General features: G+C 38.4%; 1 protein-coding gene across 4 annotated transcripts in view; it reads left to right on the top strand.

Annotated features, from left to right (window-relative positions):
* The window catches only part of ncam2 (neural cell adhesion molecule 2), a 269,337-nt gene that overhangs the window by 194,211 nt on the left and 51,788 nt on the right, over nucleotides 1–23,338 (top strand). For all 4 annotated transcript variants that reach the window (XM_055214609.2, XM_055214608.2, XM_055214610.2 and 1 more), the window contains exons 5-8: nucleotides 871–1,005; nucleotides 12,539–12,656; nucleotides 15,959–16,119; nucleotides 20,532–20,677. In XM_055214609.2, the coding sequence (XP_055070584.1) occupies nucleotides 871–1,005; nucleotides 12,539–12,656; nucleotides 15,959–16,119; nucleotides 20,532–20,677 (560 nt within the window). The remainder of the gene's footprint in view (nucleotides 1–870; nucleotides 1,006–12,538; nucleotides 12,657–15,958; nucleotides 16,120–20,531; nucleotides 20,678–23,338) is intronic.

Here is a 23,338-nt window from a genome sequence, read left to right as displayed (position 1 = left end):
CAATGCTGAATAAAGTCGTAATTTTTGTTATTTTTAGACCAAAATGTATTTTCGATGCTTCAACAAATTCTAAATGACCCACTGATGTCACATGGACTACTTTGATGATGTTTTTATTACCTTTCTGGACATGGACAGTATACCGTACGTAGATTTTCAATGAAGGGTCAACAAGCTCTCGGACTAAATCTAAAACATCTTAAACGTTGTTTTCATAGATGTACGGAGGTCTTACGAGTTTGGAACAACATGAGGGTGAGACATTGATGACATTATTTTCATTTTGGGGTGAACTATCCCTTTAACAGATATTCATTAATTTTACTTAATACCACTGGCAATTTCAAGACATTTTGTTTTGAATGCTCTGAAGCGGATCTGAAGTGTTACGCAGTAACATTTTGCATCTCCTTGGTATTAAATGGCACTATGCACTGTGTCTACCTGCTAGTATTGGTCGCATGTGAGCTGCATGCGGTTAAATCAATTGTAGTTTATTGTGTTTTATTGGCTATTACAGCAAAACATAAGCTTGATTCTACAGGTAAGTACTTATTCTTGTTGAGACAATGCCTGATTAGAAAATGATCTATACAGTATTTTACACTTGACACTGTTTATAGGGCACCTGGCCCTTATAAACACACTAAAAGCTCTTTAAACTTTGGTTTGCAAGGTTTACATTTTTTATAACCGTGCCGTGCTGCAAGTTCTCGCATTTAACAGCACAGCTCTGTGTGTTGACAAGCGTTAACAAGCGAGTCGCTCGACAGCTCTGGATAAAATCACATTTACATGAAACACACAGTGATAAATATAGATCCTTTGAATGAGAGTGTCATTAACGTCATCATATTTTCGGCCCTCCAGAGTTTCAGCTCCTGCCGAACAACAATCTGCAAGTCCAGAGAGTGACTAAAGCAGATGAAGGAGTATATCGATGTGAAGCCAGAGTCGAAGCCAGAGGAGAGATTGACTTCCGGGACATCATCCTGGTTGTTAATGGTGAGTTTGGAAAGCCAACAGGTTTATTTGGCTGTGGTATCCATCGAGAGGGTTAGCACTCATGTACTGTAGATAATGAGTGGCAAGAGTAATTGTTTGGTGATGGATAGATGTTACTGTATGTAAAAGTTGTGTGCTTGGAGATAAGATATATGTTTAAATATGCAAAAGAAATGAATATATAAAAATAATAATCAAGAACCTCTTATAAGAATAGTTCATCCATTTTTTTTATTTGTAGTCATTTATGCACCATCATGTCATTTTAAACTTGCTTTTTTAAAGTTACATGTATGCATTTGCCAGACACTTTTTTATGCATTTTGTTAATTACTTGAGAAACAAAAGGAAACATTTCATTCAATTGCACTTTAAATCTAGATTTGTGAATGAATCGTTCAGGCATGTTTTGTGAACTGGTTTAAAGGATAATTCCGGTATTTAACACTTTGAGTCTCATTTCTGGTTTGTTTTGGATGAACTACAGTGATGGACACAGAAATTTTGACAATGGGTCGTGTCTTGAGTTTTTGACTCGTTTAGAAGCGTCTCTTGCCTGCTTCAGAATGGAAGTCAATGGCCATGCACAAACATGTCATTAAAACAACACTTAACGTTCATTTTCAAAACTGTGCTACTCACCGAGTGGTTCGTGGTGTTCGTTGATGATTAAAAACAAGTTGTGTAGCGAAATACAGTTTCTGTCATGTTTTATTTGGCATTTTGTAAAATTCCATTGACTTCTCTGGAAGACTCATTGCTCGCTGATATATCACTCCGCCGCCGCCGGAAAAGGAAAAGGGACTGTTTACATGTGGTTGTTGTTTTTTCGCTCGGTTTCTCTCCGAATAAATTTTTCCCATATTTGTAGGGCTGGACCAGAATATTCGAATATTCGTTCCGTATTTCAGTTTTGGGATTCGAATATATATATAAATATTTTACAGCGTTAATGCAGAGCTTTTGCCAAGCAGGAAGTGCGCTTCACGCTCCCGCTCTATAGGTGGCGCAGAGAGACCAACATCCATAGCCAACAGCCACCAAACGCACACCAGTGGAAGAGATCGCCTCAAACGGAAAACGCGCTTCCTGCTTTGACATTCACGCTAATAATGTTGTAAATACCATTCAGTTTCTTGCAAAAACGGATTGATTTGCTTCACAAGACGTCAATATGTCACACGGAGTTATGGGGGATTACTGTTGTATTGGATATATATGCTTTAGCTCTTAAAGTGTGCGGATCGGTTGACTTGCATGACGGAGCACCGGTGTTTCTGCAAAATATCTTCTTTATTGTTCTGCCGATGAAAAAAACATATTGGATGGTGTAAGTGTTATAAATAAACTTGATTTTGGAAGTATGCTACCGTTTTATTACAGTTTGTTGGATTATGTTCATTCATGCTTCAGACTCAAATATAGAGCGGAAGTATATACGCGGTTGTGAGGTATCTGAAAAAATAGTTCCACTATACCAAATAACACGGATTGAAATCATACATTGCGCCAATATATTTGTTTTTAATCATCAACGAACACCATAAACCACTCGGTGAGTAGTACAGTTTTGAAAATGAACGTTAAGTGTTGTTTTAATGACATTTTGTGCATGGCCATTGACTTCCATTCTGAAGCAGTCAAGAGACGCTTCTAAATCAGTCGAAAAGTCAAGACACGACCTATTGTCAAAATTTCTGTGTCCATCACTGTAGTTCATCCAAAACAAACCAGAAATGAGACTCAAAGTGTTAAATACCGGAATTATCCTTTAACTGATTCATTGAAAAATTTCTTTGGAAAGTCAAAATTGGTAACCATCACATGTTACTAGGAAAAAAGTCTCAAACTGGTTTGGTAACGACATTAGTACATACTAATAATTACATTAAAAAATTAATGGATGAACTATTTCTATACTTAGCTTTATTAGCATGACTAGCTTATTCAACCAGCTTCACCAGAAATGTAGATGAACATGCTGTTCCAAGCAGCGCAAAATCAACACTTACCAGCATAAACTACCCTGATCCAGCATCATCAGGTCCTTAAAGAGCACTTAACCACTTTACATGCTATTGCAAAATGATAGCAGAAAACAAACTTATGGTTCAGGTGCCAGATAAAATCCTATGCATTGTAACTTCAGTCGTATAGCACTTGACACATATCTCATGTTATCTCAGTGACATCTGCCCTGTGTGTTGTCTGATTGGAGGAAACAAGACAATGACATTGCACCACTTGTGTCCATGTCTAAATGATGATAGAGAACATGAATGGGTGTCTCTTTAGTTTACTTCTCAAATTTTCTTTGCCCAATCATTGCGCTTAATGAGGCATAACCGACAATTTAGCCGACATGACAACACTTCAGAGCCTGACACGAATTAAATGTCACTCTGTGGGGATGCTAAGAAGCCTCCGGTCACCGGTGTTAGATATGGAATACAAAATGAACATGTATTTGTCCTCTGAAAAGATTCAAATCAAAGTTAGCTGGCGACGTGTGCTGTTAGCTGAATAGTCTGGACACATTAAGTTGACTTTGCTTGGCAGTTGACCAGGCCATAAATATTAAAGGCAAACACCATAGTTTTTCAATATTGTACTATGTTATAACCTCAACTTAGATGAATTAATACATACCTATTTTTTTCAATGCGTGCACTTTTAATCTTTGTACAGCGCTTCTTTAATGTGTTAGCATTTAGCCTAGTTTATTTATTCCTATGGCTCCAAACAAAAGTTTTATACTTACTGGTGTAACTACTCATGTAACAGTCTTTAAATAGGGAAAACATGGAAGTGTTTGGTGACTTTTAAATTCATCCCTGTTTTGAGCCATAGGAATGAATGGGGCTAGGCTAAATGGTAACACATTCACAAGGCGCTGTACAAAGATTGGAAGTGCACACATTGAAAAAAAGGTATGAATTACAGTTTTTCTCAGTCACTTTGGTTCATTTCTCGAATCATACTCACAATTTGCAAAACAGTAAGTGCATTTCTCAAAACAATTTGTACAAATAGCAAAACACCATGGCTAACCTGCAAAAGCCACTCTCTTACTCAAAATCCTTAGTTCATCTCTCAAAATTAAATATCTGTGTCAATGAACGTATCAGTGCCATCAGAATGACAAGTCATTGTGTCATCGTGTACGGATAAGACAGTCAAATTGTTTAGTCATGTTGTCAATATAACATTCACTCTGAGGATGTTCTGATGTAAACTATGGCTAAAGTTTTCATGACAATTTTTAGGATATGTTATGTGGGAGTCTGATTGCAAGAGACTGGACAAAATTTACATTTACACTTTTACTGTTTGTACTGTAATTGGTTGACAGACCATGTCATTGCCATACAGAAAGGAAAAGACAGCACGGCATAACACAAAGAAAAAAAAGTAGAAATGTAAACATAGGACAATCTCTTTAAGGAAAACTGTACATGCAGTGCTGTAGGAATTACACTGAAGTCTTCCTATACCTCCTGACCCAGCAAATGTTAGGCTAAAACAAGGCTAAATTTGGGCTGCCAGTGAAAGTCTAATAGATGTCTAAACCTAGCCCAAAAATAGACGATCTGTTTACTTTTAGAACTTGTAAAAGAAATGAAAGCAAACACCTTGAACACCTGTGGACTTCGCTTACATGTTGGAATATCATACATCTTCAAGTTATTTTGACAAAAATTGCATGTAATCAAATTAGGGCCGGGACTTTAACGCGTTAATTAAGATTAATTAATTACACAAAAATAACGCGTTAAACATTTTTAACGCATTTTAATCGCACTTATTTTTGCACCGCGGAACATTTCTCATGAGTTTCGGCGGACCGATTATACTGGAGCACCAACTAGCGTTCATGACTTCACAACAAACCACAGTGAACATGAACCAAGAGGCTGATGAGATCGCTTTGGTTGGCCCCGTGGATGGGAATTTTTTTTATAAAAAACGAACGGATGTAAGCGTCGATAAAAGCATGGTTGTGTGTAAGCTATGCAACAAGGAATTCACATATCACCGCAGCACATCGAGCATCTCAATGCAAAACATGTCAGTAAAGATTACGGCGTCTTTTACCTTCTGTAAAAAGGTCCGGAAAAATTACCTCAGGTAATACAAATCCAGTGCGAATAGACCAGCTGTAAATATACACGTAAATCGCGTCATTTCCTTTTAATTTGCGGGTTTCTTTTAAATATAAAAGCGCTTAAAGAAGCATTTACTTGCGTTCTAGACGGAGAAACAAGTCAGTTACAAGTCAGTTTCTGAATAAAACACGACACAAACTTGAAAAAAAAGTCAAATTTACTTCTCAGAGGCATGGAACTGTTTATGACGTTCTCCCCAAACTGAAATTAAACACAGTGTTTCGCGTTTTCCTTGTCTGTGTCATGTTGTTTGCACATCTGATATCTGGAAGCAAGGTAACGTGCACGTGAAGACGAGAGGTGACGCGCTGCGCCAACGAGTTACCCCTCCCACTTCTGAATGTTTTACAGAGATTTCTAATCCCGTCCGAATTGACCATTAATATTACCGACGTCCTGTGGTAAAATTACATTGCGCCATCTACCCCTGTAAAACTAATCCTGTCCGAATAGGGCTCAATAAACAATATTTTGTTGCTTAAGCTTATGTATTCAGTCATTATTCATGGTACACTCTAAGAACGAATGTGTTAAAAACAACACATTAGTGTTGATTCTGGGACAACACACTAACTGCGTCGTCCTGGAATCCACCCATCTCTGTGTTATTATTGAAACAACACATTTTGTTATACTTGAACACAAAATCAAGACAAAATGACTCATAATGTGTTAAAATTACACATAATGTGTTAAAAGCTTACAGCACAATGATTTGTATAAAATTAACACATCCTTTCTAAGAGTGTATACTAAAATCCATGTAAAAAAGTACTTCTTAATGTTCTCAGGTCAAATATTTATATGCGATTAAAATGCGATTAATTTAGATTAATTAATTACAAAGCCTCTAATTAATTAGATTAATTTTTTTAATCGAGTCCCGGCCCTAAATCAAATTCAAGGTTATTTAGGGTAGAAGTGGGTTACTCATAGCCGGACTATATTGGGTCTAGTTAGCCGTCATTTCAACGTATTGGTTTTTGCTTGCTGGGGACGTTCCTGTCTGTTAGAGAAAGTCAAGATTCACCTGGGAGCACAGTGTTTCCCCTAGGTTTACATCTTTGGGGGGGGGGGGCTTGGTTGGGTATGTATATACAGGGGTTAAATTGTGATTTGTTATGTGGGAGCTCTGTGGGGAGGGGTACTTCGAGGGGTAACATGTTTAATCCTGATGACAGCAAAGCCACTGGTGTGTTTCAATGACATTCTGGACTTCTGATAGGATTTGATAAGTTTCAGCTTTAAATCTGTGTCAGAGGTTGACCCAAAATATTTTAAAATAAGCGTCTTACATGATGCAAGTCTATGAGTTTGACACCCTATATCCATTTGTTGCACATGTCATTATGCGCAATTGATCAAACTTTGAAGGAATTTAAAAGAATCAAGCTCCTTGAATAATTCTAGGCATAAGATGCTACCCCAAAAGACTTAATTATCAAGAAAAGGTACAACACACAGTACTGTATTAACAACATGTCTTAGATATTAGCCATAGAGATTCCCTAAGCTGGTCAGCAGCTAGTAAAACAATCACTATAGGTTTGATTTGTGTAATCAATATACTTTATTTTACTAAACTATACAATGAGTTATATCCAGTGTTATCCAGTTAACATACTGTAATTAGAAGAATGACATACATACTTTAGTCTTCTATTAAGCTCTCTCAACGTGGGCACCATTCTTACCTCTCTCTCTCAATCTCTCTCTCTCTCGCTCGCTATCTCCTCTACAATGTCAAAAGATCCTGCGTGCGCGTTCTTGAAGCTGCTCTGAGTTTTTTCGCTTGAGCTGCATATTCTCAACTTGCGCGAAGACGTGTTTAAAGGAAAATGGCGTGTTTTCGCGGCAATTGCGCCGCCCGATTCGCGTCATTCGCAAATTCAGAAATATGACAGCATACAATGTTACTGTTACACAGAGTTACTACAAAACACGTACGCGGCGCGGGCATGTATAGCATGAGAGAGGGAGATAATGTGCGCGTGTGTGTGGGAAAGTCATGATAAACTCGATCAGTCGTCTTCTCTGTCAGTAAAGCCGTGACTGTTGATGTTTACGCAGAAAAATAAAGTATACGGAGGCGGACTTTCAAAACACCGTCACCAGTTATGGGAGAGAGAGGCGCGCGCTGCACAGAGAGAGAGCATGCGCAGTAAATTAAGCCGAACAGTAAAATTTAAATGTGCGCACTCAATTGGATAATTTTAAGTAAACGTGCAAACACTGACAGAATCATGCCATTGTGGAAATAAGATAAATAACATATTACTTGAGGGCTGTTTAGTTTGTTTACAGTTTTTCTCAGTCGCTTTGGTACATTTCTCGAATCATACTCACAATTTGCAAAACAGTAAGTGCATTTCTCAAAACAATTTGTACAAACAGCAAAACACCATGGATTACCTGCAAAAGCCACTCTCTTACTCAAAATCCTTAGTTCATCTCTCAAAATTAAATATCTGTGTCAATGAACGTATCAGTGCCATCAGAATGACAAGTCATTGTGTCATCGTGTACGGATAAGACAGTCAAATTGTTTAGTCATGTTGTCAATATAACATTCACTCTGAGGATGTTCTGATGTAAACTATGGCTAAAGTTTTCATGACAAGTATTGTCAATTGTAAGTTACACCTTAGTGTATGTTATGTGGGAGTTTGATTGCAAGAGACTGGACAAAATTTACATTTACGCTTTTACTGTTTTTACTGTAATTCGTTGACAGACTATGTCATAATGATACAGAAAGGAAAAGACAGCACTGCATAACATAAAAGTAGAAATGTGAACATAGGACAATATATTTAGGGAAAACTGTACATGCAGTGCTGTAGGAATTGCACTGAAGTCTTCCTATACCTCCTGACCCAGCAAGCATGTTTGGCTAAAACAAGGCTAAATTTTGGCTGCCAGTAAAAGTCTAATAGACATCTAACCATGACCCAAGAATAGATGATGTGTATACTTTTAGAACATGTAAAAGAAATGAAAGCAAACACCTTGAACACTTGTTGACTTTGCTTACATGTTGGAATATCATACATCTTCAAGTTATTTTGGCAAAAATGGCATGTAACCAAATTCAAGGTTATTTAGGGTAGAAGTGGGTTACTATTGGGTCTATAGTTAGCCATCATTTCAACGTCTCGGTTTTTGCTTGCTTGGGACGTTTCTGTCTGTTAGAGAAAGTCACGATTCACCTGGGAGCAATTTACCAATTCAGGACAAATTTAGAAAAAAACGTCTAATGGAAATGTATGGAAATATGTTTGACCATATCCTGTATTTTGACAATATGTTCAACCATTTTGCATGTAAAGACTTATACTATGAACCAATGCCTAAATATTGTGGGGGGTGAGACTATTCAACAGAGACCCATTATAATACATTTTGATCAACATGACATAAGCAAGTGATAATGTAAGAAAAAGCAGAGAATTGTACATAATCATTTGCATGGATGTACCAAAGCATTTGCAACTTGTTCAAAGAAATGAGAAACTGCTTTTTTGATGTGCACAAGTGACACAATGATGTGAGAATTGAACAAGCAGTTTTGAGAATTTCAATTCTGATCTGAGAATTGTACCAAAGCGACTGAGAAAAACTGTAATAAAATAACAAATTGTTCTCTGGCACTTCAAAGAAAATCAAATCAAATTTACTTGACCTTCAAGGGGGGCGGGTGGAGCCGTAAGGAGGGCGGGGCGCCCCCCTTATATAATGGTAGGGGAAACACTGGAGCAATTTACCAATTCACGACAGATTTAGAAAAACTATCTAATGGAAATGTTTAGAAATATGTATGATTATACCCTGTATTATGACAACTTGTTCAATCATTTTGCATGTAAAGACTTATACTATGAACTGATGCCTAAATGTTGTGGGGGATGATACTATTCAACAGAGACCCATTATAATACATTTTGATCAACATGACATAAGCAACTGATAATGTAGGAATCAACAGAGAATTGTACATAATCATTTGCATGGATGTACCAAAGCATTTGCAACTTGTTCAAAGAAATGAGAAACTGCTTTTTTGATGTGCACAAGTGACACAATGATGTGAAAATTGAACACAAAGTTTTGAGAATTTCAATTCTGATCTGAGAATTGTACTAAAGCGACTGAGAAAAACTGTAATTCATCTAAGTTGAGGTAAGAACATAGTAAATTATTGAAAAACTGTGGTGTTTTCCTTTAAGAATCATGTGGGTAAAATCTAGAAAGGTGTGGCTTCATTTAACATTTATGTTGTACTTGAAAAATATATACAATAATGAATAAATACATGGATTTGGTTACATTAAAGGAATAGTCCATTTTCTTAAAAGAAAAATCGGGACAAATTACACACCACCATGTCATCCAAAATGTTGATGTCTTTCGTTGTTCAGTCGAGAAGAAATTATGTTTTTTTGTTGAGTTTCAAAGGACTATAAACGATCCCAAACGAGGCATGAGGGTCTTATGTAGCGAAATTATTGTCATTTTTGACAAGAAAAATAAAAAATATGCACTTTTAAACCACAACTTCTCATCTAGATCTGGTCGTGATGCGCCAGCTTGACCCCACACAATACGTCATGACGTCAAGAGGTCACAGACGACGAACGCGAAACTCCACCCCAGTGTTTACAAGTGGGGTGAAAGAGGACTGTTCCTACATTGTTGTATGTCAACTGATACTAATTAATGTCTTTGTGTCAGTTTATTGTTTACAATGGTCCGCAATTGTGCGTTTTATATATGTAACACGTGACGTCCCTACGTCACTACGCATTTACGTTAGGTCGCGCTGGACCGGACCTAGACGAAAAGTTGTGATTTAAAAGAGCATTTTTTTTTTCTTGTCAAAAATGACAATCGTTTCGCTAGATAAGACCCTTATGCCTCGTTTGGGATTGTTTATAGTCTTTCGAAACTCCGTTGAAAAAAACAGTTACGTGTTGAATTAAGTGTTAATTGTTGGTGTCTATTAAAGTCCATTAAAATGAGAAAAATCCTGCAATGTTTTCCTCAAAAAACATAATTTCTTCTGGACTGAACAAAGAAAGACATCAACATTTTGGATGACATGGTGGTGAGTAAATTGTCTGGATTTTTTTTTTTAAGAAAATGGAATATTCCTTAAAGTAATAGGGTTGCTTTTTAGGTCTATGCCAGATAAGATGCAACTTTTTATTAAGTTAGCAAATCTTTTTTTTATGCGTGAGAGACTACAGGAGACTGTCACATTTGTTTTTTTTCACATTCGTCTTTATTATTTCCTAAAAAGTTTGCTTGTTTATGACTCAGTAACTTTCCTTCAAAAGATCCACTTTATTGCAATTTCTCCTGTTGGCACAAGAATGATTTAGTCTTTGAAGGCTCGCAGTTGTTAATGCTAAAGGTCAATGCAGTCTATGCCAGGTGGTTAGCTGCTCTGATTTGATGCCTTAATACCCAATTATGTCTCACATTAACAGAGCTGTTTCACTTGAGCATGCGTATCTAGGAATAGGTTGAATTAGATTACTGCCTTTCGAAAATAGGCATCGATTGGCGAGAAAGTCAATGATAATCTTGTTGAAACCATTTCGGTGCATGACAGCTTAGTGATATGTGTGTGTGTTTGTGAGTAATACCTGCATTCTAGTAAAAATATGAAGGTACGGCATGTTAAAAGTATATATATTTGGAAATGTTCGTTTGTGACAAACATAAAAACACATTATTGCATTACATTATGTTTAATTGTAGGATGTTTCCAGAGGTTTCAGCTGTTTAACCCTTTACATTTGTGCATTAGCTAATGCTTTTATCCAAAGCATTCTACAATGCTTTTATGAATTTGTGTGTCCACTGAGAAATCATACATGACCTTGGCATTTTTAGCACCAATTGAGTTTAAGAAGGTGACTGACCGTGATTTCCATTAGGACTTCCACAGCCATAAATTCATCAACAAAACACTTTATCCGTACCTAAGTGCCATCGCAGGTAATGTGTGTCATTTTGTCGCAGGTATGTAGCGAATGATGCATTAAAGATAAATGGCAAAAAAATGATGAGATTAATTTGGTCCCGGCTGTCAGCAATTTGAGTTTACCTAATGAATGACCCATAATGTGCGATGACTAAAGCAAATAGTGAATTTGTGAATTAGTGTATTTATGATGGTTAATAGAGGATGTAAGGGATGTGTTATTTGTTACTATACTGCTAAGTCAGGCTAAAAGTGACCATGAATAAAACATCCATTTAATCTAATCTAATCTTTTACCCCAGCGCACACTCCATTAAATTGTGTAATGTCTTTAAAGCAGTCATAATATTAAATGATGCCTGTTTCAGACAGAAAGGCTTCATCCATCCTTGAAAACCGAAATTTGGATTAAGAGAAGAAAAACACTGTATTTAACAAGCTGTGTAGGACGTTTGCAGAAGAACATTGCTGCCTATTATTGAAACTATTTGAAAGCTGTTCCCTCCCAGGTGAATTGCTTCATTCGGAAGGGCATGGCAGAGTAATTTCTGAATGAGTCAAAATTGGGTTAGGTTCAGTCTGAAATTACTTTATCACCTTATAGTTCTCTGAGGAGATGGGAAATATAAAAATCCCACTCAAATCATTGCACATACCAATATAGCTGACTGCGCTAAAGGAAGTAACTTGACATTGGTGTGCACATAAAGAACTTTTATAGGCACGCACATATACTTTCAGCATCCGCAATTTCAGCAAAGATAAGCCTATTTACTTCATGAATATAAACTCGATGCTGTGAAAATCAATGTTTTTTTTATGAAATTGTTACTGCATGTTTGTCTGAGGCCACCTGTTGTTTGACCCTAGCGTTTTTCTTCATTGACCTTTCGTTATATAATTAAGTGAACTGCTCAGGATATATTGATTTTGTGGGCAGCTGATGCATTCATTCATTTGTGTAGAAAAAAACATTGTTGGTGATCTGTAGCTAAAGACACGACTAAATGATGGGTTAGTGTTCAACAGCTGTGGCCTTGTTGTGTGAAAATAGGAATTAGATGAAGTGTGTACATTATAAAAATTGAAAACTTTTTTTTATATGACTAAACTTATTAGAGAGATAAACCTCTAAATCTTGAAAACACGGTCCAGAAAATAGTATCCATGCATTACTTTACATTGTGCCACCTGACACAGCCATCAACACCCATCATTCCCTGAGATGCGTACATGAGAACATGTTGACAGCTTGCGAATTAATAAAAAATAATTTTGTACAGTATGAGAATTTGTTGGGAATTTGTTTATCCCCCTTCCTCTCAAAAGTGTAATGAGTATTTGCATAATTCACAGGTCTTGTTTATCTCTCATACAGTTCCACCAGTTGTCACTGTACCACAGCAGTCCTTCAATGCCACTGCAGACTATGGAGAATCCGTCACCTTTACCTGCCGTGCGTATGGCTCACCTGAACCTGATGTCACCTGGCACAGGTATGACAAACATTCATTCATTCATTCATTTATTTATAATGGGACCATGCACAATTTTTAACATAAAATTTTCATTTCATGTATTGTACCGGATTCAGCCGAGGGCTAATTTTCATCCGTAATCCCCCAACCGACTACCACTATCCCTTAAGGCAGGGGTATACCTTTTTTCTGCATCCGGCTCGTGCAGCTTTCCAAGTATACTCCCCGCGTTCGACACGATACGCAATACAAATCATTTCTTATTCAAATTATTACTCTACCAGGCTGTCAGGGCACCACTGATTTGCCGACATTTACAGTATATTAACTCTTTGACCGCCAGCGTTTTTTTAAAAAGTTGCCAGCCAGCGCCTGCGTTTTTCATGATTTTCACCAAAGTTTAATGCCTTCCAGAAAATGTTCTTCTTTAAATATATAAACATATAATATACCAAATGAAAGAACAGACCCTCTGCTTTCAAACAAAAAAAAAACGTTTCATCCTACCTTAAGTGGTTCTTTTGCAATCAGCTTTTGAATATGGGTAGGTTTCTGCAAAAACACCACATTTTGAGCAAAAAGCAGAGATAATTCCATTTTTGTGACGGACTTTTCATAGAGATCCCATTCAGAGTAATCTTTAAAACAACACGGACATGCAGCAGCTTGCCCTAGGGCAATACTTCCGGTTTTAAAAAGTTGCGGAAGGGCACCACCTTGTGGATAATAGCGGTATTGCAGAAAGACGGAAAATCTCGTCATTGGCGGGGATGCGTTTTCTCTTAATTGACGAGATATCTCGTCAATGGCGGTGAAAGAGTTAAAACATTAGGATAGGTAAAGAAAAGTAACCGATCCACCATTGCAAACACAGTTTAGAACAAACAACAAGACAACAAAGAACAGGAATCAAACATTATGGTAACGAGCATGCTCCAGAGCTTTCTGTTCTTGGAAGAAGTAAAAATGGAAGAAGAAAAACGATAGTGTGCACGCAAATGCTGTCTATTTCCTTTGTATAATTGTTTGTAGTGGAGTGTCCTGTCTAAATATTTTCACGCGCATGCGCTGTTGTACGCGGACTATACGCGGACTATACGCACACTGTCCGCGCAGTCGGTCTGCGCAGACGACCGGGGATCCTCCTGATGATGAAAATGACGTCTTGCGGACAGTGCGCATACGCGGACATACATAATATACCGTTTGAGGCGTCAAATTCGCGTCTACGTGTCTAGTTTGCCGCATTTTGAGTTTACTCTATCATTCGGACGTTAAATTCTAGTCATAGAGACATTCCAGTGGAAATTCGCATCATGGGAGGGGCTTCTGCAACTCCGCTCACTTCCTGTAATCATGTCACCAATAGAGCAAGCTCCTAATTGGTTAACGTGGCGCGTTATCAGACAAAGTAAAAACAAGACGCACGAATCAGGCGGAATCGCGTCTAAACGCCTCATTCACGCCGCGAGACCTCCAGATGCGCGTCAACTCGTCTTCACATTGACTTAACATTGAAATCACTCACGCTTGACGCCTCTACCGCGGCTGGTGTGAACCCAGCATTAGACAGGAAGATTAACTTTTTTGTTCGTTTTGATAATCACTACCCATCGTAATTTGGTACTCAGCTATGTTCACTTGGTTCTAAAACTATATTAAATTTAATGTGAAGACAGTCCTCAGATAAATTAACCACCAATGAACCACCAAGTACAATACCTTCATGTTATTGAGTACAATGACTGCATGAGTATAATGACTCCTCCTCTTTTTCTGTAATATACTTATATACAGTATAACATATACAAATGTAAATGCGTTTGCCCAGACCATCTGCTCTTCTCGTTAACCAAGCAAAGATAAAAAACTGAAATGTTATGTAAACAAAAACAGATGTTTTTTCCTCAGTAAACAAGAATTTCGAGAAGTTAAGGTGTCACATTGTAACTGTTGAAGCGAGAAAAGGCGAAGAAGGGTCGTTCAGCCAAAAAAAGACTTTGATGACAGCGAACAGAGCTGTTCATTGCGCCGGTACTTTGCAGGCTTTGAGTGACAGCAGCCCAATGTGTTGATTACAGACTCTCATTCACTGTAATTACCAGCGGCTCGGATGAGAATGAACGGGATGAAAGCGATCCCTGCCGTGCATTCTCACACGTTGACCTTTAATGAATGTGCATAACCAAACCACTCACTGATACGTCGGCACATGACAATAGCACCAACAATTACATTACGCCTGCTAAAACCTGATAGTTTAATCTAATTTTGTTTGCGTGATTGCTGGTGCCAGAAAAGATCGGGGAGGAGGTAAATGTGGAAACAGACAGAGAGATAAAAAGATAGGCAGGTGGGTGGATGGGTAGCTAGCTTGGTTAAAAATGTTCCCTAGCTGTCCCTGGGGCAGTACCAGTCCTATTATGTACCCTTTAGGTGCATATATTTGGTACCAATATGTACCTTTGGGGTACTAATTTACAGTATGTACAAAGGCGTGCTTTTCAAAAGGATGCTCCACGGACAGCTAGTGATCATTTTTTCTTACAGTGTACGATAGATAGATAGATAGATAGATAGATAGATAGATAGATAGATAGATAGATAGATAGATAGATAGATAGATAGATAGATAGATAGATAGATAGATAGATAGATAGATAGATAGATAGATAGATAGATAGATAGATAGATAGATAGATAGATAGATAGATAGATAGATAGATAGATAGATAGATAGATGGAAAGTTACTGATGTCACAAACCTGCACTGTACTGTTGTGCCCTTGAGTAATGCACTTGGTTGCACCAGCTAAACTTGTCTACAATTAGTGTCAATACAATTAGTGTGATGTAATGTCCTCTGGCTGATGAAGCATCTGTTCAATTGCAACTATTTTGTTGGAAGTAGCTACCAGAATGGAACATCCGTCTGTTTTCTCTCCGTTGACTAGCTGAGATTTCTCGCCGTTGACTATCTAAGATTTGATTCCTTTCTCTCCATTTCCTGTATCCACACAGGTCTCTCCACTTTAAATAGATTTCATTTCCGCTCTTTCCCGTTCTTCCAATATTATGACATTCCGAAGCGCCGCTGTAATCTTCTTCTCCAAAAATATTTCATTATTCTGTTTCCACCTACACTGGCTACCTTTGCCATAGCATTGCCTGTTCTGAAATGTTGAATTACATTTTATGATAAAAAGAGGTTTTCTCTAGCATGTCTTTGCATCCTGAATTTGCATTATGTTATTTTTGATTGGATAGTAGCACATACACTTTGTTGAGTTGATGTGTGTTGTGCATGTGTGGTCTGTCAGGAAGGGAGTGGAGCTGGAGGAATCGGAGCGGTACGTAATGAGAGCTCGGGGTACGACGCTCACCGTTCGAAACATTCAACAGGACGACGGGGGCTCCTACACCTGCAAAGCCTCTAATAAGGCAGGAGAAGTTGAGCACGAACTGTTCCTCAAAGTTTTTGGTGAGAAGCTTTTATTCGTTGCGAAGGAGTGTGTCACCTGTCAAAATAATTGTTTACGGTTCTGTCAAATTAGTTTTGAGATTTTGTAAAGATATGGGTGGCTGTCTAATCTGCTTTACATGTATGTAGGTGGCTATTTATTAATCGGAACAAATAAGAGACGTTATGTGAGGAAAAAGACAGTCAAATTAATACTGTCCATCCATAGTGTTAAACTTAAAATACTGTATAATAGTATCAAGTTCAGATTAGCATATGTGGCTCCTAGGACACATTAAGCAATGCTCCTGTATAGCTCCTGTTTAACCCAGAGAACCCACATAGGTCCTGTCCCAAATGGCACAATCCGGACTTGTGGACTTCCTCAGAGTCCACACTTTAATGTCATCTTGACTGCAGATCTTAGGGACCCTTGACACGAGTCCACAAGGGCGCACCGTAGTATTTTGGGACTTAGGCCCTGTCCCAAATGGCGCACTTCATGTGGACTTTTGGTCTCGTGGCCTTAAATCGCACATGCTTGCTTAGCCTACGAGTCAGTAGGGTGTCCCATCTGTCATTTTACACTCTGAAGTGTGTTAATCAGCATCCTCTTTGCACCCTTGATGCGGTCTTTGGCAAAGCCCTCACTGCAGCAGACTTCGGGTACTTTACCAACACAGAAGTCGTTGCGAAAGAGCAATCCGACCAATTAGACGACGGAAAGGAGGATTTCACATTGATGTGCAACTTCTCTTCCTATTTCCGGCATGGCGCTCAAGTCGTTCCCAAAATACGACTCCAGTGCGCCCTCGTGGACTCGCGTCAAGGTCCGCACTACATGATGTAATCAAAGTGTGTATTCTGTGGAAGTCCATAAGTCTGGAGTGTGCCATTTGGGACATTACGAAGAGAAGTTGTCCATTAGTGTGAACTCCTCCCATACATCATCTGATTCGTTTGATTGTATTTTCGCAAGGACTTCTGGGTTGGTAAAGTGCGTGAAGCCTGCAGAAGTACAGGCTTCGCCGAAGACCAAATCAAGGGTACAAAGGGGGCGCTGATGAGCATACTTCGATTATTTTGGATTATTCTTATCATCATTCTTATATATATACATTGATCATTTACCCTTCAAACCTGTACACTCTAAAACCAAACTGTGCTAAATAGCACTAAAAGTGGTTCACTGGCTCGTAATCATAGAGGAACCATTTTAAGTGCCAGCACCTATGTAGCTGTGTAGAACCATTTTGTGCTACATAGAACCATATCTGGTGCTATAGTGGTGCTATATTCCCCCGGATGGTGCTTTATAGCTGCTATTTAGCACTAAAAACGGTTCCCCTATGATTACGAGCTATTTAGCACCAATTTTTGCGTATGATGCATATAGTGTACTGTTTTTGTACTTGTAAGTGACTGACAGTCCATCTATACTGTACATTTTAGCAGTATATGTGTTCCTTGTGAATCGAACCCACAACCTTCATGCGCTAATACAATACCTTACCAGATGAATAAATAAAATCATTGGGTCTTATCTTTAACACAGTGAATAGTGCAACACAATTTGATTGACACATCCCTTGACTTTCATTTTCCCGTTTGGCCACATGACCTCCTTTCCTTCTATAAACAGACCCCTTAAATTACACGAGAATGGGTCACGCGTCTTTCATGGCGAGGAATTTTGATTTCGATTTTCATGAAGCCGCCAACATTTTCACCGATTATTCAGATAGCGCCTTGTCTGCTCATGTAAATATATGGAGATTTATTCTGTAGTCATCAGAATCCTTTCCATGTGCAAGCAAAGGGTATTCTTCAAAGAGCTCATTTAAATGAGCCCCTGTTATTGGATAGGAGTTTTGTTTTGCAAAGCGTGTTTAGAATCAGAGTTGTAACTTTCCTTTACGACCTTTGACAGCAAACAGAGGCAGAGCCGCTAGCGGTTTTCACTCAGTGAGACGCATTACGCCCGCATTTTCTGTGCACTCATAAAAATGGTTTTTGGCTTTATTGAGCAGCATCTCAAAGTTCGAGAGCCGGATTATATTGTCACGCTTTTTCTCAAAGCTGGTTGCTGTCTTCTAGTATGTCTGTGGGTTTATCAAAGCAGTAAACTAGCAGGTTATATGTGTAATACGCATGACAGTGTTTTCCTGAAATTTCTTACCCAGTGCAAATTGGCTATTAATATTAAAGATCCACCCAATATAAAAATCTCCAAAATTAATCCTATCCAAATAGTGCTTAATACAGAAACAAAAACTGTGCCCGTCAAGTGATTTCATGGTGTTTTAAAAAGTGTAAATTAAATATTTGTTTCATGCAAATTACCTCTCAAAGTTCATCCGAATACAAACTTAGCAGTGTGCTAATAGGATCGTTCCCATTTCTAAATGCATTCTTTGTTCAATCATTCCCCAGCGTAGCCTACTGTCAGCACAGCAAGAGAAAGACATTACACTGATAACACTGCTTTAACACTTTTATGTATCTGCTATTATTGTGCAGCCTGTGGGACAGCGTTTTCTAATGTATATTTATCAGGTTAAAATCAGTATTGGTGTCAACTCTTCCCCTGCAGGGTGCTGTTGTTTTACATCAGTTACCGCCTTAATGAGCACTGCCACACAACACAAGCCTCATCACAGATTTATGATGGGAATCTTAAGTATTCTTTATGCCGCAAAACCCCTGCAGTTTACTAATATTAATTTACCAGTGGGACCCTGTTAGATTTGGCATAGCGTTTGTCAATGTACGGTTTAGTTTTCGAACCCCAGAAAGACGGCAAAGTCTCATCCTTTATGCAATTCGAGGTTGTTTTCCGTACAGCTGGGTGCCCATGAAGTATTTTTGATTGTCAGGTTGGAATGATGTTGTTGACACAAAGTTCAGCTGGATATTTCCTGAATATTTCCCTATGTGCAGTATGTATTCTGGAAATGTCTGTGTGTTTTTTGAGCAGAATATCATATTCTTAAAGTCAACGAGTGTCTGGAGGCAAAAAAACTTTTACTTAAAAAAAAAAAAAAAAATTCTATATTCTCAAATGCATTTTGTTGGTGCATTGTTGTATGTCTGGAAAGACAATAACACCAACGATACCAACCTTATGACTGTATTAAAAACACTTTATCATATATAAAACGTTTGTGAGCTGTTTCTAATGAGATCATGTTGAATAAATGAACCTCTAAGCCAGTGGTTCTCAAACTTGGGCGCATGGCTCCCTTGGGGGACACAAGACATTTTATAAAATAAAATAAGTAAACCTCAGAAAAATAAGCCTACTAACCAACAGCACCACATTGTACATTTTTATCTTTTGTTTAGTTAAAATTCTAAGTTTGAGTTTTTTTATGTTATTAAATGTCGCAAAATTCTCCAACCCATACGATGGCTTTGGTCGTTTGCCCATTGCACCAAATACGACCAATACTGTAGATTCATTTACTAAATTAGTGCCTCTACCAGCAGCAGGTGAAACTTAATATATTAGGGTATAAAATTATATTTTGGGGTATACAGTAATTTTGCTATAATGACATGTACTGGGATAATATATTCAATTTAAACCGCCAGGATTCATTTTATTTTATTACACATTAAATTATTCAGGCATTTAGGGCAAATAATTTTTGCCCTAAATCTACTTATTTATTATATAATATAATCACAGCATACAAAACAGTCACTTTTTAAAAATGTACTTAAAATATTCCAAGCGTACTGAGGTCAAACGATCGATTTATTTGAAGAAAAGATGCAAAAGTGATGACTATCCGCTGCAAATATCAGATCCGGACATAGACTGAGGCCCTGTCCCAAATGGCACACTTCGGACTTGTGGTCCTCCTCAGAGTCCACACTTTAATGATATCATATACTGCAGACTTTAGAGACCCTTGATGCGATGTTTTTTTTTTTTATTTTTTTTTACTCAGTAACGCATATGATTTAAAATGTAGTGAAGTACAATACTTTAAACAAAACATGCTTAAGTAAAAGTAAAAGTACAGATTTTAAAAACTACTCAAAAAAGTAAAAGTACACAAAAAAACTACTCAATTACAGTAACGTGAGTAAATGTAATCCGTTACTTTCCACCTCTGAATGTGACTAATCTGATGTAAAGGCAAAAACCTTAAAACGTTACCAAAGGTTGTATCTGTCACTTTACCTCATAGGTGCTTGCACAAACAACCTATGAGGTCGTTATTTTTGGAGGACAGTCTCCGCAAAAGGATGCACCATACACAAGGGGGGCCGCACACCGAAAAGTTTAAGAACCACTGCTCTAAGAATAGGGAAACAATAATATAAAGTAAAATAGTTTCAGATATGATTTTAGATGACCAAATTTAAGTTCTTGTCCTTTTTCCTTTGGCATTGTCTTATTACTCTGCTGTCCTCTCTTTCAGTCCAGCCTCACATTACTAAGCTAAGGAACGTGACGGCTGTGGAGGGCAGCGCTGCCATGATCTCCTGCAAGGCTGAAGGTGAACCTTTGCCTGAAATCTCCTGGAGGAGAGCGAGTGACGGGCACAGTTTTTCAGATCGAGATAAGGTACCGTACATGAAAAGATTAATAAAAAAATTATAATTCCATTTGTAAAGTAGATCCACTAAAATGAAAATTCTATCATCATTTGCTGCCACTGTGAAAGTTACCAAGATTTATACTATTATGTGTCACAGGAAACAATCTAGTTTGGAGTGACGAGAGTGAGTAAATGAGATGTTTTTATTTGTATTTAGGAAGGGAACGGGACTGAATCAACCACTTTATTAAACTGATGAGTTTGTCAGTCGTTTTGACTGGCTTATAAGAAAAATTCATTTGCGCATCAGACAGCTCTGTTGTTGTGTGCAACCAGCATGGGCTGTGCAATGTAAATTACGTGGAAAAGATTGGAATGCCTCGTCTATTTCTTTTTTCATTTTATTATCTTTCTGCAGAGCAGTTTTCCTCTCTTATCACGTTCAATTCAGATTGCAGGCTCACAGTTCTGTACATTTAGCAATGAAGAAAATTGTCAGAGCAGGTCCGTTCACGTCGGATGTAAAATGCAGAGCTTTCGACTACAGGAAGTGCACGTTATGAAAATTATTCGTTTCAGTGCTTTTTTTCCATCGCACATGCAAATTTTCATGGGCATGTGTGGTTACTTTCAAACCCCATTTCCTCTAAGTCAGTAAACAATGTGACATCTTATCGGCACATTAACTGCCGGATAGTGGTGACGTTTGGTTTTTGCTCATGCCCACAGTAACAGTCCTGGACATTATAGGATATAATAAACTACCATGCGGAGACACAGCCCCGAGGCACGCTCAATCTGTATACCAGTTGTGGGCTGAAGAAGGTTTTCTGTGCTCCAATAATGCCGCAGTTCCTACCGGCCTGCGCTGAATGCGAATGCGGCCCGCCGAACTGCAAATGCGATTGCAGAGAGCAGGCGGGAAAGATGATGGGAACAGAAGCTGTCAAAGATCATTAGAATGCCGTGAAAGGAGGGTTGTTGGCGTCAACAATAGAGGCAAACGGAGCTCTGCTCCAGGGAGAAACTGTGAAAAGACTCCCCATCACAGTTAATCTAGCGAGGGCTGCTCGGGTAGCGATTAGAATAGCTTGCGTGGCTTGGAAATGAAAAAGGATTCATACAAAGAGGTGCTGTAGAGCAGCGATGCTCGCCGCCACTCAATATGAACAAAATGAGTTTGATTTAAGCTGCTCTTTCAGAGGTGTGGGAATATGGAGGTGAGCTCGGGGAGAGTTAGTCGGCTACGATTACAAGGAGGAGCGACAGGACCTGTGCTGTGAATTTAAAAGGTGCCAAACAATTGATTTAGGAGCCTCTACCCTCTCTTTCCTTTTACTCACAGCGGTTAAAGTAATGGGCATCAATTCAATGCATAAAACCAGTTCAGTGGGGGCCAAATGACAGGCTGCCACAATGTCTCACTTTGGAGGCATTTATATGCAGAAATTAAACAGCTATGCACAAAACATGTTTCTCAAAACCAGCTTGACCGCTTTAAACTGTTATGACCTGGATTTTCCGGCAAGCAAGGAGCGGCTAAAAACATTTCTGGCTACTGTGATCCAAGTGCCAGCGTGAGCTTGGAGATTAGCGGCTAGCTGAGCTGAATTTTGGTCAGTTCGGATGGTGTTGAGACAGGAAGACAACCCTCAAAACTGTCATCATGCAGTGCTTCTTGTTAACCACACTACTGCTCATCTTTCGCTAATCAAAAGTTACAGCGGCACACATCTCTCTGCTGTTCATTATGCAGCGTACGCTTCAGAGGGCAGCAGGAAAGAGGGTCGATTTACATCTGAGCGATGTTTCGTGCTGCTGAAACAGGGATGCGTGTTATGTCTGCTGGACTTGTTTGCCTTTAAGATGGTTAAACAGCCTGAGATCCCTTTTTGGACTTTCCATCCTATCAGGGACGGGTATGAGACGACCTCTTGGGATTCACATTTGTTTTGCCGATGGTTCAAAAAACACATTATGAAACGAAGAGAGTGCCTACTTTAAAATCTGATGTATGAGTCATTCTGCTTTCTGAGTCATGGATGTAAACGGCCAGTATCTGTTTTAACCTGATAAGGATCACTGTGCCGTACACAGTACACCCCCTTCCCTGTACGCGAGGCTCCATAAGCCTTATTGTAACTTTGAACCATTAAATCTTCAAAAAATACAGTCAAGCGGCACATTTGAAAGCTTAGACTCTCAGGATTCCATTAAGCGCACACACAAAGCGTAATTTGATTTATAGCAGTCATAAAACTGTTATCTAGTTGTTAGTTACCTGAACTGGGTGGCGCCGATTTAGGTTATTTACTTACCTTCAAAATCTTCCCTTTATCCGCTTCGGTGAAATTGTTAATGAATCCCCAAAAGTCCAAGGAAATGGAATATCCAAGCCTTTTAATCCAAAACTATTTGTTCGCCTCACAATCTTGACGTTTATGACCGAATTACGAAATAAATACTGTATACAATTAGTTCACTAACAGACATTCGTTCGACTCTCACTTTTCATTCACGATTTATAATGAAATATTCGGGTGTCACGTTTATTGTGCAACGTCTAAAGAACAAATATGCCCCCTTGTGGAATTTCAGTTGTTTCATATAAGGTTAACACATTTTAATGGTGGGGTGCATGATTTTTGAAAAACACTTTGGAAAAGGGGTCGGGCAGAGTACCAAAA

Source organism: Misgurnus anguillicaudatus, chromosome 17, assembly GCF_027580225.2.
Source record: "Misgurnus anguillicaudatus chromosome 17, ASM2758022v2, whole genome shotgun sequence".
NCBI lineage: Eukaryota > Metazoa > Chordata > Actinopteri > Cypriniformes > Cobitidae > Misgurnus > Misgurnus anguillicaudatus.
Note: the sequence above shows the minus strand (reverse complement) of the source record. Positions and strands in the feature narration are given on the sequence as shown.